Source organism: Mustela nivalis (assembly GCF_964662115.1).
Source record: "Mustela nivalis genome assembly, chromosome: 7".
Classification (NCBI taxonomy): Eukaryota; Metazoa; Chordata; class Mammalia; order Carnivora; family Mustelidae; genus Mustela; species Mustela nivalis.
The window spans coordinates 60,063,133-60,080,719 of record NC_139026.1 but is presented as its reverse complement, the minus strand read 5'-3'; the positions used below and the strand labels follow the sequence as shown (position 1 = coordinate 60,080,719).

Here is a 17,587-nt window from a genome sequence, read left to right as displayed (position 1 = left end):
GGCCCATTATTATAATCAGGGATGAAAAAGGCACAATATTTTGACTATTATTGGATCTTAGTATAAAAGTTTTACTATCCTCATCACTATTGATTTAATTAATTTTATTTGTTTTGTCCCAAAAGTCTTTATTTTGATTATTACAGTATTAGAAAAATCTATACCTTGATTTTGTACCTTGGACAAGGGTCCTCTAAAAAGTCCCCTTTGGACATTTTTTTAGATTTCATTTACTTATTTGACAGAGAGGGAGATCACAAGCAGGCAGGCAGGGGAGCAGGAGAAGGAGGCTCCCTGCTGAGCAGAGAGCCCCATGCGGGGCTCCATTCCAGGACCCTGAGATCATGACCTGAGCCAAAGGCCCAACTCCTGAGCCACCCAGGCACCCAGGCGCCCACCCCACCCACCCCCGGAGTTGTGCTGCCCTTTTGAGGAAATAACTTCATTTGGCCTTTTTAGATAAGCTGCCTTTAAGTTGATTTCTTCTTGTCAGGTACTTTCCATATGCTACATGGCTACTTAGGTCAAAAAAACTACATTGGGGTATCTGGACGGCTCAGTCAGTTAGGCATCCAAGTCTCGGTTTTGGCTGAAGTTATGATTTCAGGGTCATGAGATTGAGCCCCGTGCTGGGCTCTGCACTCAGTGGAGAGCACACTGGAGATTCTCTCCCTCACACTCCCCTTCTGCTCCTCCCACCATTTGCTTTTGCTCTCTCTCTCTCTCGCAAATAAATAAAAAAAATCTTAAAAATCATGTCCTCGTGGTAGACATTATCATTAACTTTCAGATTGTAAACTGAAAAAAATTTTGATTAAACTCATTGAGCTGGGGGTCTTATAACTAAGTATAGACAACGAATTTGCTTTCTAAGCTATGAAATTAAAATATAATTGAACTAAAGATTAAAGGAAACACTAAATGAAGATTAATTTCTTAACAAACCTGTCTTTGAGGGTCACTGGCAGACTTGACTTTTTCCCCAATGTCCCCCAGAATTTTAATAAGTTTCTTCTCCTTGGAAAGCTCATCACTCAAGGCTTTTCCTGAACAGAATTGGAGAGCAGCCAACAGCTTCTGATACCAGCTTTTAAAATAAGTTTCATTCTGTGCATCCTTTAGCAGCCTGAAGGAAAGAGAGAAAAAGAATTCTTGTATCTATAGCTGATTTTTTAACCACCTCCAGCAGGAACAATCAGTGCATTTCAGAATAATCTGTATTTGGTGACTTTGGGCAGTTTAATAGCCTGTTATTGGGGGAAAATGTTGTTTATTCGTTGGCAATCATCAAATTCTGTCTGATAGCTATTGAGATTCCTAGAGTGAAGAATCAATAAGAGACCTGCTTTTTCTCATTTTAATCCACAATGCACTTTTTCTTTTTTCAGGCTTCTTAATTCTATAACAAATACTTAAGAACATATTTTGACTTCTTACACAAATAAGGACAAAGTTTTAGAAGTAGTGTTTATAAGTGACCATACCATAGTGGAACTCAAACATCAACCTTACCTTTTTCTACTTTTCTTCAAAAGGCAATGATCCCCCCACTGTCACATACCTACATATTTCTCTTTCTTCTAGTACCTCCCCTTGATTACTTGGAGGAAGACAATGTAAAAGCAAGAACATGGTTTTTGTTTTCAGGTATTCGAATCTCAGTCCTCCAACTTGCAAGTAATTTAGTCCAGTTACTTAACTAGGCTGAGATTTTGTTTCTTTATCAATAAAACAAAGTAATAATGCTGACTCTGTAGAACTATATAGAACACAGAATGACCTAATGCATTCAAAAGGGCTTAGCACAATGTACCTACCAGTCACCCGACATTAGTTCATCTGTATTTTATGGCCTCCCCCAGCTAACTTCTGTCACTGCCTGGCTGGCTGCTCATGTCATGAACATGGGAGGCACAACACTTTAAAAAGTGAAAATACTAGGCTAGATAATGGAGCAGTAACAAATATTTTATAACTCTGTCTGCCATGTGACAATTTCTATTGCCTTGAAACTAATTCCAATATGCTCAGACTTTACTATTATGCCCTAAACCAATGAAATAGAATTAAAAAAAAAAAAAAAAACTCATTCCTTTGAATGTTAACCTCTCTTTGATTGATTCTTTTAATCTTAACTGGTCCCTAGTCTTGTCCTTCTCTGAAAAATTAACATTCAATAAAATGTTAAGGAATAATAAAAAAAGGATTAAATGCAGAACAGTTGAAAAGTATATAGATGAATTTCATTCTGCATTTTTTTTTAAGATTTTATTTCTTTTACACAGAGATATCACAAGTAGGCAGAGAGGCAGGCAGAGAAAGAGGGGGAAGATTGATGCAGGGCTCAATCCCAGGACACTGAGATCATAACCTGAGCCAAAGGCAGAGGCTTAACCCACTGAGCCACCCAGGCACCCCTCATTCTGCATTCTTAATTTTGGATCTCTGCTTCTGTATTATGTTACAGACACTGTAACACATTATTTTCCCTTGTTCTATGTTCGCTGTTTCTATGTATTTAGAAAAGTTAAGTTAAAAAGCAAAAAATAAATAAATAAATAAATAATTGCTTGTCTACTTTTTCTTTTTTTTCTTTTTCTTTTTTTGTAAGGTGAGGTCTTGCTTTTAAGTGGAGTAACAGTTCCTATTTACCTCTGGAAAGCATTAAAAAAAACCTCAAGGGGTTAAAGACGTATCGATGAGAAAATGTAATCCACTGATACCTGCTTATTTTCAATGTAAAAATAATAGCAGACAATGAAGTTTTCCTATGCTTACCCTACAATGAGATTTTGAAATGTCAGATGTAATAAATGAAACCTGTCATTATTTGGAAGTTCTAAGATGAGTGTTGTTTGAGTGGGAATTGGAAAGTTGCAAATGCAAGCATCCACATGTAAAACTTAAAGACATTTTATGTAAAATTGTATATCTCTTAGAGTCTCTCTGTATTTTGGGAACATTGGTAATATACTATTTTATGGTATACTTGGGTTTTAGTGAGACAGTTGACAGAGTATTTCTATATCTCTATCAATGCCTGCCAGCATTTTCATACACTTTGAATACTGAGTTGCTTATTTTAAAAATATTTTTAACCAGTTCTTGTATGTAAATGTAACTCTATAACCTCCTGACTGCTGTATACATGATAAAAGGGAAAGTTCTTTTGTACAGATGAAGTCAACTTTTTACTAAAATAATTTTTTAAAAATTAAAAATTTTGAGGTGGGGGGTCATGGGAACTGTCAGAATTATATAACTTGTATTCATTATATTCTTAATTTTTTTGTTAGAAATGTGTTTGGTTTTTTCAAGGAGAAAAACTCAATTCTATTCCTTGCTCAAAATAAAACAGAGCAGGGGAGATTTGCAGAGAGAATATGACTGTTATAAAAAAATACAAAAGCAAAGAAAATTCAGTGTATTCACTATGATTATTTTCCTTGTAGAATATGCCTCATTCCAACCTCGAATCCCTGCTAAGATCATATGTTCTCCTGGTGAGATCCAGCTCAAGCTCTATGGCTTTCTACCCGACTAATGAAGAGTTTGGCTTTACACATTGCAGAACTGAAATCTGGAGTGGTAGAGGTAGGAGATGACCGCGAGAGGTCAAATAGTCCATCCCTGTGTCCTCAGGCACAGTCAAGAAAAATAAATGCGTCTTTTCATTTTAAACAACTGTAAAGAAAGTTGGACTTTACAATTTGAGGTAGAGGGTTACGCAGTTCTGCATCCATGACTTTTTTACATAAGGAAGGACTAAACCCCTCATGCAGTAGTTTGTATCCATTACCTCTGTGTGTAAGATTAGCAAACAGCAGCCACTCTCTCTTGAACATCACAGAAACCTTTTTCAAAAGACATTGTCACCAAAGAAAAGCAGCATTGCATATGTCAAATACTTTTTTTTTTTTTTTCATTTTCAAAGTTAAGGCCAAGGGACTGAGAAATATCAAGATTTGGTGGTGAAAGATCAGACTTTTAAGGTGCATGAAATGTGACTGTGTATAAGCTGTGAGGTAAACCTTAAAATGCCAGAGACTTATTTATCCTAATATCTGTTAGATCCAGGGATATAATTCAGTTTGATGATTCTGTACTATAAAGTCATGACAACGTTAAAATGAGGATAAATGCATAAAATCCAGGTGATTAAACATTTTGACAATGTTAAGGATGAGAAGCAGAAGCAAGAATGAGAAGGTAACAGCACAGTTATAAGAGGATGTTATGAAGGTATTTGACTGAATTAAGGGGATCACGGTGAACCTAAGACAGAAACCCCAGCTATCATGATAGGGGGATTTTCCTTGGATATTGAGATTATCTATTTCTTCATGCACATGGCTGCTTCTGATCCCACAGTGAGTGACTTGATAGAGCCTCAGAAGTACATAGTGCTCAATTCTCAGGCTACCAACAGGAAGGACAAAAATAGAGTTATCACACCATCCCCACCCTCCTTGACTCCTGACTCTCTTCAGTGAAGGTCTAATTGTAGTTCTCAGTAGCACACCATCCCACACCTTATGGGCTGCCTTGAATTCTGACCCACTTGAGCACTCTCTGTGATTGAAAAGGAGAAACAAAATCCTATAGCGGATGAGAACTGAGGTCATTCCAGGAACTCCCCTTCCCATTTCCTCTCATCTTTGTTAATAGAAAGCAAGGGGTGCAGCTCAGTAGATCACAAGTAGGCAGAGAGGCAGGCAGAGAGAGAGGGAGGAGGAAGCAGGCTCCCTGCTGAGCAGAGAGCCCGATGCAGGGCTCTATCCCCAGACCCTGGGATCATGACCTGAGCCGAAGGCAGAGGCTCTAACCTACTGAGCCACCCGGGCGCTCCTCAGTAGACCAGTTTTTGGTGAGCATTCTAGAATCCGCTCTAGATTCTAGAATGTCACTTCTTCAAATGTATTTAAAACCCTGGGACATATAAAGGCTGATATTAATACCTGTTATGAAATTACTGACTTTAAAATTTTAATAGTGTGATTAAGAAGTAAAAAAAAAAATGTGGGGTGCCTGGGTGGCTCAGTCAGTTAAGCATCTGACTCTTAATCTCAGCTGCGGTTTTGATGTCTCCACTTTGGAAAAAAAAAAAAAAAAAGAGGTAAAAAGCATATCTCTTTAGCCTTTACAACTTTATTTTACTTCTTAGTGTTTAAGATATTTATTTAATATTTTCCAAACCGAGGGACTTAATGCATTTGTTTGTTTATTTATTTATTTATTTATTTATTTATAGAGAGAGACGGAGAGAGAGAGAGCATGGGCACGAGCATGGGTAGGGGAGGGAAGGAGATGGAGAGAGAGAATCCTAAGCAGGTTTCATGCTCAACACAGAGCCTTCATGGGGCTTGATCTCATGACCTCGAGATTATGACCTGAGCTGAAACCAACAGTCAGATGCTTAACCAACTGAGCCACCCAGACACCCCAGCAACTTGGTACATTTTATAGTCCTTGCAAAGATAATCATTTCCTAAGACTAGTTTATTCTTAGAATACTAATTTGCTTTTTCTGAAGTATAACACTAAGCTTCTGTTGAATTTTGCATATAAAGAGCATTATATTGGCCAGATTTACAGAAATGTAATTTCCAATCAATAGTTATTTTGCAATATCTGTCAATACAGTATTTTGTAAAAATTCTTTTTTTAAAGATTTTATCTATTTGATAGAGAGAGAGAGCACAAGTAGACAGAGCAGCAGGCAAAAAGAGGGGGAAGCAGGCTCCCTGCTGAGCAGAGAGCCTATCATGTGGGGCTCAATCCCAGGACCCTGAGATTATGACCTGAGCAAAGGCAGAGGTCCAACCCACTGAGCCACCCAGGTGCCCCTATTTTGCAAAAATTCTTAAATATAAAACTATTAAAGGAAATAAATTCAGAAAGTAATGACATCCAAACTGTAGAGATTATATACATTTTTAGAACACTTAAATATGTGGGAGAGACCTATAAGGTACATAGCTGACTTAATTGTATCCCCATAATATAATTTATATACTTAATACTTATTACCACTTCAAAAGTGTTCTCTTTGAAATGTTATATATTCATACTAATGACATTCCCATTGTGCTGACACTATGTGGTAGATCTGATTATTTTTCCAACTTTATGCTTTCCCCTCAGAAGGAAATCATATATCTACACTCCTGGTTTTGTGACTTCCAGTTCCTTGCCATAGAAGGAGTCTACTTCTCTCCCAGTGTCAGTGTTGGTCATGTGACTCGCTTTGGCCCATAGGATGTGACTGATGAAATGTATGCCCATGTCTGTGCAGATGCTTTAAATGTGCTGTTATAGGTTGGTCTGGCAGCTTGGTACTCCTGGTTTCTGCCGTGAAACCAGTATGTTCCAGCTGGAAGACTGTTCCTCCAGTCACAGAGTAAAAAGACAATGTAACCCAGAGATAAGCATTGCTGTGGAGTCCAGTGGCACCAAACAGAACTTAACAGAAAGTCTGCGGCCTATGTACTGAATGAGTGAGAAATAAAACTGTGTTGTTGCAAGCCACAGAAACTTTGGCTTACAGCCTCTTATTTGCTTACTTAGAGTAAAAACTTATGAATATCCTATTTTCATATTCTATCTTTTCCCATTTTCTTTGTTTTTGTTTTTATTTATTTGTTTGTATTGCCTTTAGAATATGCAACATAATTTTTAAACTTCCACAGTGTTAGCCCAGAGGCTATTTTGGGCATATCTAATTACTGAAAATAAACAAAAGTCATCTGGATCCAAGTCTGGTGAATTAGATGAGTGATCAAATTGAGTATACTATTTCAGATTTAATAAAACTATAAAAGTAATATAAATGGTTTTCTTTTATGGATCATAAAAAGCCCCCAAAAGATTTAAAAAATGATTTGATCTGGCTCATTTGGGCATGTATATTCTGTTATACTGCTGATATTTTGTTGTTTTATTACTACTAACATACTTTTTGACCCATTTAAAAGTGTGAATAGGCCCATGTACCATCTGTTGCTTTGTCTAGCCAAGTGTTTGAGTATCTAGTAGGAGATTCTTTCTGACTAAAAATGTTGTACTAATGACTGCAATGGGGCAAGGGCAAGATTTCTTTCAGGGCTTACCTAACACAGAACAGGACAAAGGGCCTGATGGCTTAGGGCAGTGAGGAAAGCAGCACATGTAGCTACTCTGGGAAACTAAGAGCTCCACTTTAATGCTAACAGCTGGAAGACTGGAATGGCTGAAGACACAGGGGACCAATGGCTTTGAAAAAGGAAGTACCAACATTTCAGCATGTTTGAGAGTCATGAGTCATTAGCCTAGTGAGGAATAGACTCATTCCGCTATGCCCCGTTCTCTCTGCAAAGTCCAAAGAGGAAAGCCCAAAGAGAGCCATTTATTCAGCTGTGTGCCAGAACTGGAGATTGTTGCCTCATTCCCAGGTTATATTTCTGTTCTGAAAGAGGGTTTGATTTCCCCTGGCCTTATGTGAACAGGAAGAAAATGTCAGGGCAGGATGGAGAGACAAGATAGGAAAGGAGCAGCCCACACTCCTGTGCCTCAACTGCTTGGAAAGCAAGTATGTACAGGTTTTTCAGGGTTCAAATATATACATGGAAAGTAATTATATGTGATCCACTCCTTGTGTGGAAAGGGGTTGATTCAAGGCCAGATCTCCCAATGGGAAGCTCCTGCAAGGCTGCCCAAAGAACTCAGCCACATGAAGTAGCCAGTTCTCACAATGAAACCACACAGAGCCGTGATGGAAAATCAGAGCCCTCAGACAGAAGATTGCAATTGTTTGTCCAAGTGTGGAGGTCAAATTTCTTTCTTTTCTCTCGATTCTCAAGTCAAGAGAAGTAAGGACCAGAAAAGAGAGAGAAGAGGAGTGAAATATCAGATCATATTTTCTACCCACTGCAAGTTCCTAAACCAAAACTTGGCTGGTGCTGGAGAACAGGGAGGAGGTGTTTGTCAAACTGAAGAAGAAAATGAAGTCTTAAAATGGACAAAACTAGTAGGAGTTTTTGATCCAAAAGTGAGCAGGAAACTGTGGAATCTACTCTGGTTTTAATTAGGGAATGTGAAAGAGTAGAAGTAGTATTTCAAAAATAATAAAAAACTTTTATTGGAGACTGCCAAGCTCAGCCAGTTTAAAGAGAACGAGGTAAGACCGTTAGAAATCTAAGTCAGTATAAGAAGAAATACAGCTTCAGGAAATGCACTGATTGCATTGCATGAGAAAAAAGGCCTCAAAATGCAGAATATGAACTGAGGGGATTTTACCTCAAAACTCTGGAGAAGGTTGGCTGAGATTTTTCTTCATCTCTCTTTATTCCCTTGACATTTCTATAAAGCAGTGCCCATTTTGACTTTATTTGTGGGCAATTATTGCCACACACGGAATTGTTTTCAAGAAGTCAAACTTGTTTCTTCAGTAGTAGGTTATTCACACTGCATATATTTGGCTATGTGGGTATGCAGTTACTATTATAATTGATAGATTATCATTCCAGTTAAATAAAATCTTTAACAGATGTGACCAGTCACATATCTAATCATAAACTTAAATGGCATTTTTTTTCTGAGGGTAAATAAGCCATAGATGGTACCCAGTTTGTGTAAACATTTGTCATCAGGATTACTGTTATACAGCGGTGATGCCCTCTGAGCCTCAGCTGGGAGCTATGAAGGGAAAAACAAAAACAAAACCAAAAACAAACCCGAAAACTATGCTGAGTGGGTAAGTTCCTCTGAAGAGATTCCTGAATCTATAACAAGGAATCAGAGCCCTTTCTACTCATCTTGCTGATCTCACATGTATTCATTCATATGTGTACGTGTTAAATATACTGAATAATGTGATTTAAAAGCAGCAACTCTGTCCTCCAATTCCAACATACACTTAGCTGCTTTTAAGATATTTTATTCAAATCACTCTTCTAAGTTAAGCACCAAGCTGTGAATTACTTTTAGTGATCTCAGCTCCCACCATTATACTCCATATGTGCTTATTAAACACTAAAAAAAAAAAAAAAAAAAAAAAAAAAACGGAATTGTAGCCCTGGACACACTTTGGAAGAGACAGGGACCTATGAGACCTTCCTGAATTGCATCTCTCTTTTTTCACATTCTGGTTTCTGCTTTGCCTGATTCCTAACAATTTTTGTGCTCCTGTTGCTCTTTGCTGAAAACTCCGCCTAACTCTGCTCTCACTTCTTGTCCTATTGTTCCGAGCTCCCAATTAGTCCTTGTCCTTCTTACCCTGGTCAAACCCATTATTTCTCACTGGACATTATACCCATATTCTCAGAGAATTACTTGAGCATGGGGCTGAATGTCATTTCTGGATAATATCTCCCACCCCTCACATTAACTGGGTGAGAAAACTGAAAGATTAAGAGACTTGCCCAGGGTCTTATAACTAAAACCCAGAGTCCCTAAACCACTGCTCCCGGCTCTTCTATAGCACCATTGCACCATATTGTGTGTCTGTTATGTACTGAATGTTTGTGCCCCCTCACCCCCACATTTATATATTGAAGCCCTAGCACCCAACGTGATGATATTTGGAGGGCCTTTGGAAAATGATTAGGTTTAGATGAAGTCCTGAGAGTGGGGCCCACTTACAGGATTGATGACCTTAAAAGAAGAAGAAGAGACTGGAGCTGTCTGCTTTTTCTGCAACGTGAGGACACAGTGAGAAGGTGCCCAGCACCCAGCTACAAGCTGGGAAGAGGGCCCTCCTGGAAAAACAGAATTGGCTAGCATCTTGATCTTGGATTTTCCAGCCTCCAGAACCATAAGAAATAAATTCCTGTTGTTCAAGGCACATAGTGTAAGTTACTTTTTTTTATTGCAACTTGAGCTCACTAACATAGTGTCCTAACAACCATTAAAACATGATTTGAAAGACAGTTTTCTGCTCGCATTACCTCTGGCAAGAAACTTAATACTTTGGCCCTTTACTTTTCTAGTCTGTAAAAGTGGGAATTGATGAGGTTCAGCAAGCAACCTGCCAGCTATAGGACTCTATAATTTTAATCCCTGACGAATTTACCAAGAATTTACTCTATGCCAGGCATTTCCTAAGCAGTCCACATAGCTGTGTTAGATAATCCTCATATTTGCTCAAGGTACTGACTCCTTGCATCTCACAGACAAGAATATTATAGTTTATAGAGGCCAAGTAACTTGCACAGTCGCCCAATCAGGGATTCAAATTCAAGTTCATCTGACTCCAAAGTCCTGGTTCTTTACCATCATGCTGTACCACCTCCTGATACCCTGACATCCTAATGACTTAGTCTAAACTAATATACGATCTAGAGATCCTTTCTTGATACTTTCCTACCGTGCTTGTCTTTAATCTCTTTCTCTGGCTTCCTGTTTTCTAGCCCCCAGAAGTCTCATGCTCTCCAGATAGCCTCCTTTTTTCCAAAGTGCCTCACTTCATTTCGTCCTACTATCTATAAACTCTCTGCCCAATCACCAAAATATCTAATAATATTTTCCTTTCCATTTTTAGATTTTTTTAAACTTTTAAAGAAAAGCTTATTAACCTAAGTATAGTTTTCTGTATAAGCAGGAATATTTTTCTTTCTTTTGCTTAGCCTACAAAAAGAACAGAATATGGAGGCTCGACATTACAAGTGAGCAATGTCAAATCATACATCTGACCTACCTCTTCTCCATCCTTCCTCGCTTAAGAAAGCGAGGCCAATACTATAATTTCGAAGGATCTGGCCTCCTGTGGTTTCCTTAGACTAGTGATAGTGCTGGGTGGGACTAGGAGTAGTGGAAAAGTTGCTGAATTGAAAGTAACACCCAGACTGCAGCTGGGGATCTAAGAATCCGGATGAACTGTGCACACACAACAGATGTGCCTTGAACTACCCACCTTAACTGGGCATGTGGTTCCAAATGATTTCAAGTTGTGGTAAAAGACAAGTGGGGAGTCACTAACATCAGCACATGTGCTGTAATAAAACAAATTCTGCTTGACATACAATTAATGCTGAAATCCATGCTCCTGGAATTTTAAATTAGTCCAATAGATGCCTACATTTTCCATTTCTTTTTGAAAATATGGTTCTGAACTGAGTTCCTAACGCAGCTTTCTTCTTCTTTTTTTCTGAATACATGTATAGTTGCTTTAAAGGCAGTATAAGCAACTTTTTCATAAAGTTTCCTTAACAAAATTTCTTTTAACAACAAGGCAATTCCTTTGCTATATGAATGTTTCATAAGAATAGCAACCTAATAATAAAGATCCTCTTCACCCCTCAGCCTTTTGTTCTTGCATAGCCCTCTGGTGAAGGCTGGATCATCATCATATTGTGCAGTGAACAATTCATGTGTTTGAACACAGTCGGAGGGGCAGGTTTATAGGTGTAAGGCAAAGCTAGCTTTGAAATACCTAGTTTCCCTGGAACCTCAGTTTCAAATCACAGCTGGGGCAGCTGCTTCACCCTTCATTCTTGAGTCACAAATAGTGTGGCTTATTCTGTGAGGATATTAAAGGTTCCCTGGGATGTTATCCATAAGATTTGGAGCTGTGTTTGATGTCCTGAGAAAATTTCTGGGACATTCTTGCTCACTGTCATGTAATTGCATGTCCCCTGAGGTTGGCTAGCACGGTTTAATCCTATTGCTTTGGGAAATTCAATAAAAACTTAGTAGTGTTCTATAAGGCCTCCACAACCCACCCAGCTAATTCTCTGTTGATTTATGCGATGATGTGGTCGTTGTTCTTATGCAGATGGAACTTGCCAGGCAGGGGTAACTGTCCTGTCCATTAGATCACATGCATGACAAAAGAAGAAGCATTCCATTTCCAACACTCTCTAGAACCCTGCCTAAGTAACTTAGCAGATCACTGGACAACCTCAGTCTCTCCATTTGTAAAATGATGATGATGAAGTCTGTCCTGTCATCAAATCTATGTTTCTGTTATGGTTGGAATTCTGTCTCCTGAAATTCAAATGTTAAAGCCCTAACCCCCAGTGTAACTGTATTTGGAGATAGACCTTCAAGGAGGTAATAAAGATTAAATGAGGTTATAAGGGTGGGGACCTAACCCAGTAGAATTGGTGTCCCATATAAGAAGAGAACGAGGGACCAAAAGAGCATGTACACAGAGAAAAAAGGTCATGTGAGGACCCAGTAAGAGGGCAGCTGTCTGCAAGCCAGGAAGAGAGGTCTCAACAGAAAACAATCCTACTGGGACCTTGATTTTAAACTTCCAGGCTAAAGAACTATGAGAAAATTAATGTTTAATGTTTTGGTCACCCAGTTTGAGGTATTCTGTTGTGGCAGCCTTTAGGTGACTGATGTAGTTTCCAACCTAGAACTCTTTTTTATTTTTTATTTTATTTTTTTTTTTTTTTTGTGGTCCAGACCTACACGTTCATCTGTCTATAAGATATCATTCTTAAATTTTCATAAGGCATTTCAACCTTAACATGACTAATTTCATTATCATTTCCCACAACACCTTCTTTTTCACTTGAATTACCTCCATGAAGAGAATCACCAGCCTTCCATCACCCTAACTAAAAATGAAGCAGTTATCTGGGATTCTTTTCTCACCCTTAGCCACATCAGATTTGTTACCATGACTTAATACATTCACCATCTAAATAGCTCTCAGATCTAATTTCTTCTCTCTGCTCCCAATGACAGAATTTAATTGAGGCCTTAATTTCTTCAAGGTATTACTGGAATCTTCTGGTACTTGATTTTTCTACCACCCGCATTTATAAATGTTTTCACCCTCAAATTAATCCCCTTTACTCAGTCAAATGAAGTCCTGGTCTTGTGATTAAAATCCAGGTAGCCTTCAGGATAAAATATAAAGTACTAGTGTCACTTAAAGAGCACTCGTGATTTAGTGTCTTTGCTTCTTAAAGTCCTGTTCATGTGCTCACATTTCAAACATAAAGTATTACTTATAATAGCTTGAATCTCCTCTGCCTTCTCAGGCTACAATACTTTTGCATCATCTCATCCTCTGGGTCTGAAATTATGTTTCAATATGCCAACACCTGTTTATCTCTTAATGTTCAGTTTAATTAACACCTTTTCCAAAAAAATCTTTCCTGGGCAGGTGTGCAGGATTCCTTCTGTAAGGGTGAAGGTCTTCCTTGTATCCATTATTCTTTTAACACTTGTTTTATTTTTTTTTTAATTTTGCTTTAATTACTTTTTTTTTAAGATTTTATTTATTTATTTGACAGAGAGAGAGATCACAAGTAGGCAGAGAGGCAGACAGAGAGAGAGGGGAAAGCAGGCTGTCTGCCAAGCAGAGAGCCTGACACGGGGCTTGATCCCAGGACCCTGAGATCATGACCTGAGCTGAAGGCAGAGGCTTAACCCACTGAGCACCCCTATTTTGTTTTGTTTTAATCTCTTCCCTATTTGACTTTAAATTCCTTTAGGGCAAGTCTATGACTTTATACTTTTGTGGCCTAACAGAGTTTCTGATTGTGATAAGAGTAACCAGTCAATTTTGTTGAATAAATGAAGTGACTATTAAGTAAATAAACCTGGTTTTCCTAAAATTTGTTTCTTCATTTCTTGATAAAAATTTCAGGGTATGAACCTAAAGTAAGTTACTAATTATTCTGGGATTATAGAATCCTATTAAATTATATTTTTAAATGCTATTTCCTCCACTGTCCAAAAAATCTAATATTACACATGTATATACACATATTTAAAATATAGTTATTAACATACACATTAATTATTTGAAAATTTTGAAACATTCCAACAGATTACTAGAGATGCTCCATCGTATTGCGATTTCAGAGGTCAGTAATGGGGACAAATTATTGGAGCAATTTTTACTATGCAAAAATAATTCCTTAGTTAAATAGATTTAGCTGAGGATGGTCAGATGGAAAGTCCATCACTGGCAAAGTTACATTACATTAGGTAATTTGAATATAAGCTCTTTTCTATCAGAGGGGAAAAATTACAAATGAAAGAAAAAAGTGATGTGTGTTTGTAAGGGAGCATGTCTGTGTGGGGAGATTATCCATTTTGATAAGTAATCAAAGCATTTATTTCCAAAGGATTTCCAAAAGCTCGTTTGTAAGTTGTTTACACTGTCTGCTACCAATAATATTAGTTCAAAAAGAGTCAGACCCTGAAGTTGAGTCTTATGTAAGATGTGAGCAGTTAAAGATATATCTATCAAAATTAAAATAGCTTGTAACAATCCATAGTTGGTTTTTATATTAATTGTTATTTTTGTTTTAGGTCCTCTTTAGAAACAAGTCTTTTTCATTTTGAACCACCACCTTCATAATTATCCTTTAAGAAAAGTTTCAGGAACCTTATTTTAATGAGACTCTTTCTTTGTCTCTGAAATCATCAGTGGAGGCTGGAGGATGGTGCTCAAAGGGCAGATAACTGAAATTGCTTTAGAATAAACTGGCAAGCAATTTTCTTTTTTCTTTCCTGACACACATCAAAAAAAAAAAAAAACCAAGTAGTTTACTATTCACATTTTTAAGAAAATGACATTTATTTTTAGTCAGAATTTGAAAATTATTAATATTAATTATGAACAAAATAATACGTGCTTTGTCAAAAATAATAGTAGTTGTTCCAGCTATTAGATATATATGCAGTTGGAATTCTACCTATTTCTTTACATTTCATAAATATTTTTCATTACACTATGACTCATTTAAAAAAAAAGTGTTTTCCAAAACATGACTGAATAGAAAACCTACAGTTTTATCAATCAGAAAAATTGCTTAGTTAAAGGTAATGGTACTTAGCCAACATGCTCAGTTTATTAGAAGTAATTAACTTCTTAAGCTAACGGAGCTTTCTCCACCGTTCACAAGTCTGGCTTCAAGGATATTCAAGTTCAGTATCTTCAGTTTGTTTCATGTCACTGTCAAAAGTACTGGCAAAACAACCACTATAATAATACACCAAACAAACGTGCAATGATAATAACAGCAATAGTTGAAGTCAAGGCCCCAAAGTCAGAACAAAAATGTAACTGATTCCCAGACATTCTAAAGTGATCATTAGTATTACTGATAAGCCTGCATATACTTGAGTAGTTTTCTTAGTTTCTCAACAATACTGAATAGTTGCTCTAGGGCTATCATTTATACTTGGCCCATAGGGCTGGGCTTGTTGTTTTCAATATTTAGTCTGCATTGGTTGAGCAGCAAAGGAGTAGCAGTCATAAGAATAAGATGGAAATCAACACTGCCATTTACAATTATGTGGATGGGGCTAGAGTGTATTACACTAAGTGAAATAAGTTAGAGAAAGACAAAAATTTGTATAATTTCATTCATTCTTAAAATGTTAGAAACAAAAACAGATGAACATATGGGAAGGGGAAAAAGAGGGAAACAAACCATAAAAGACTCTCAATGATAGAGAACAAACTGAGCGTGGAAGGAGGGAGGTGGATAGGGATGGGCTTAAAGGGTGATGGGTATTAAGGAGGGTACTTGTGATGAACAATGGGGGTTATCAGTGATGAATCACTGAATTACTCCTGAAACCAATATTGCACTGTATGTTAACTAAAATTTAAATAAAGAATTTTTTTAAATCATTAAAAAAAATTAAAAGATAAATTCCAGCTAATTACATAGACAATATAATATGGCAATATAGTAGTGACCAAGACACCATGGTGATCTGATGACTAAAATTCTTGTGGCCATGTAGTTCACATTATAGAGGGAGAGAATGAATGCTCAACAAATACATAAATGAATATGCTAGGTAATTTTAAGATGTTATTTAAAGCAACTGGAATGTGGAGCTTTAGATAGCTAAGTATAGCTAGTAAAAGAATCTCTTTATTTTTTTAATTTTTAAAAATTATTAGAAAAGATTTTACTTAATATTTTTTATTTGATAGAGAGAACAGAGAACACTAATGGGGGGAAGGTAGGAGCTGACTCCCCACTGAGGAGGGAGCCTGACTAGGGTCTCAATCCCAGGACACTGAGATCATGACCTGAGCCCAATGCAGACCCATAACTACTGACCCAGGCATCCCATAGAACATCTTAAGACACAAGCTAGTATCCAAAAAATACAATTAAAATATCCATAGATGTTTGATTCCTAAGATATAGATGCATTTTAAAAGAAAGATATTTTAGGGGTGCTTGGGTGGCTCATTCGTTAAGTATCTGCCTTCAGCTCAGGTCATGATCCCAAGGTCCTGGGATCAAACCCCACTTCAGGCTCCCTGCTCAGCAGGAAGCCTGTTTCTCCCTCTCCCACTCCTCCTGCTTGTGTTTCCTCTCTTGCTGTGTCTCTCTGTCAAATAAAGAAATAAAATCTTAAAAAAAAAAAAAAAAAGAAGAAAAAGATACTTTAGGCAAAAACAAAATAATTTTAAAAATGTATAATATAACCACTTGAACTAAATTAATGACAGCTTAATCCATTTCTTCTTTTCAAGTTTTTATATATTTGAACTTATTTTTTTGAATCAAGAAATGCTAAGTGTCCTTTCAAATTTGAAAATAAAGAGAAGCTGAATTAGTTTCTATTTTGAGTAAGTTAGTGAGGAAGTAGCACTGTCTCATCTAAAATAATAGAATACATTTCTCAAAACTTTCTCAAAAATGGGAAGCCATTTTGAGTTTTTGGAGGCAGCTTTGAATTTGATAGAAATACACCCTCTTTGTGGATTTCTAGATCTTGCATGAATAATTAATACCCAAATGTTCATAAACATTAATTACTGACCATGGGTATGTATCGTTAGGCATTGTGAGAAAACCACTGAAATGCAAGAGTTCCTAGCCTCAAAGGCGCATACAACCTTGATGGGGAAAGTAGGATATACTTAAACATACAAGGTCTTAACATTATGAGAATCAAATAATGGTATAAAAATTTTTGTAACAGAAAATTAGTTAGGAGGAAACTGCTGTTGTTCAGAATGATTATGAAAGGTCAGATGTACATTAAATCCTAAGAAACAAGTAAGACGCCATGGATGAGTATGAGCTGAAAAAAAAGTGGTAAAAAGTTTCCAAAAATGACTGTCATAAGCAAAGACTCTGTGACAGGAATAAGTAAGGATAATTCAGGCAATAATGACTTGAAAAATTTGACAAGAGCAGAGTTTACTGAGGGGACTAGTCGTAAAAGAGTTAAGAAGACAGATTTGGGATAGATTATGAAAGATCTTAAATACCTAGCCAAGAGATGGGATTTGTTCTAATTCTATATAGCTAGAATTAGGGAGAGTAATACATGCATTCCAGATTTTTGAGTAGGGAAGAGATGTTAAATTTATATAAGTTAAGACTGATCAAATCCTGTGCACTCATTTTGCAAATGAGGAGAGTAAGTTCCATAGAGAGTAATTATCTTGCCCGACGTCAGGAAACTGTAGCAGTCTTTTGGTTTCCGGTGCATATTTATAGCTTCTTGAGATGAGAACAAGTTTTCATTTATTCTTTTTCAGATAATTGCTTTGCTGAGAGCGACTATGGTACATGGAAGGGCAGAGAAACAATTTAGACTAAGTCTTTTATTAAAATGCCTGAGGCCTCATAAAGGTCCAAATCAATTGTTTCTTGACTTCTTA

The 17,587-nt window shown here is 37.0% G+C and overlaps 1 protein-coding gene across 3 annotated transcripts in view; it reads right to left on the bottom strand.

The window, feature by feature from the left end:
- Positions 1 to 17,587, bottom strand: part of PIK3C2G (phosphatidylinositol-4-phosphate 3-kinase catalytic subunit type 2 gamma) — a 351,683-nt gene that overhangs the window by 132,738 nt on the left and 201,358 nt on the right. For all 3 annotated transcript variants that reach the window (XM_082742400.1, XM_082742402.1, XM_082742401.1), the window contains one exon: positions 946 to 1,126. In XM_082742400.1, coding sequence (XP_082598526.1) covers positions 946 to 1,126 — 181 coding nt within the window. The remainder of the gene's footprint in view (positions 1 to 945; positions 1,127 to 17,587) is intronic.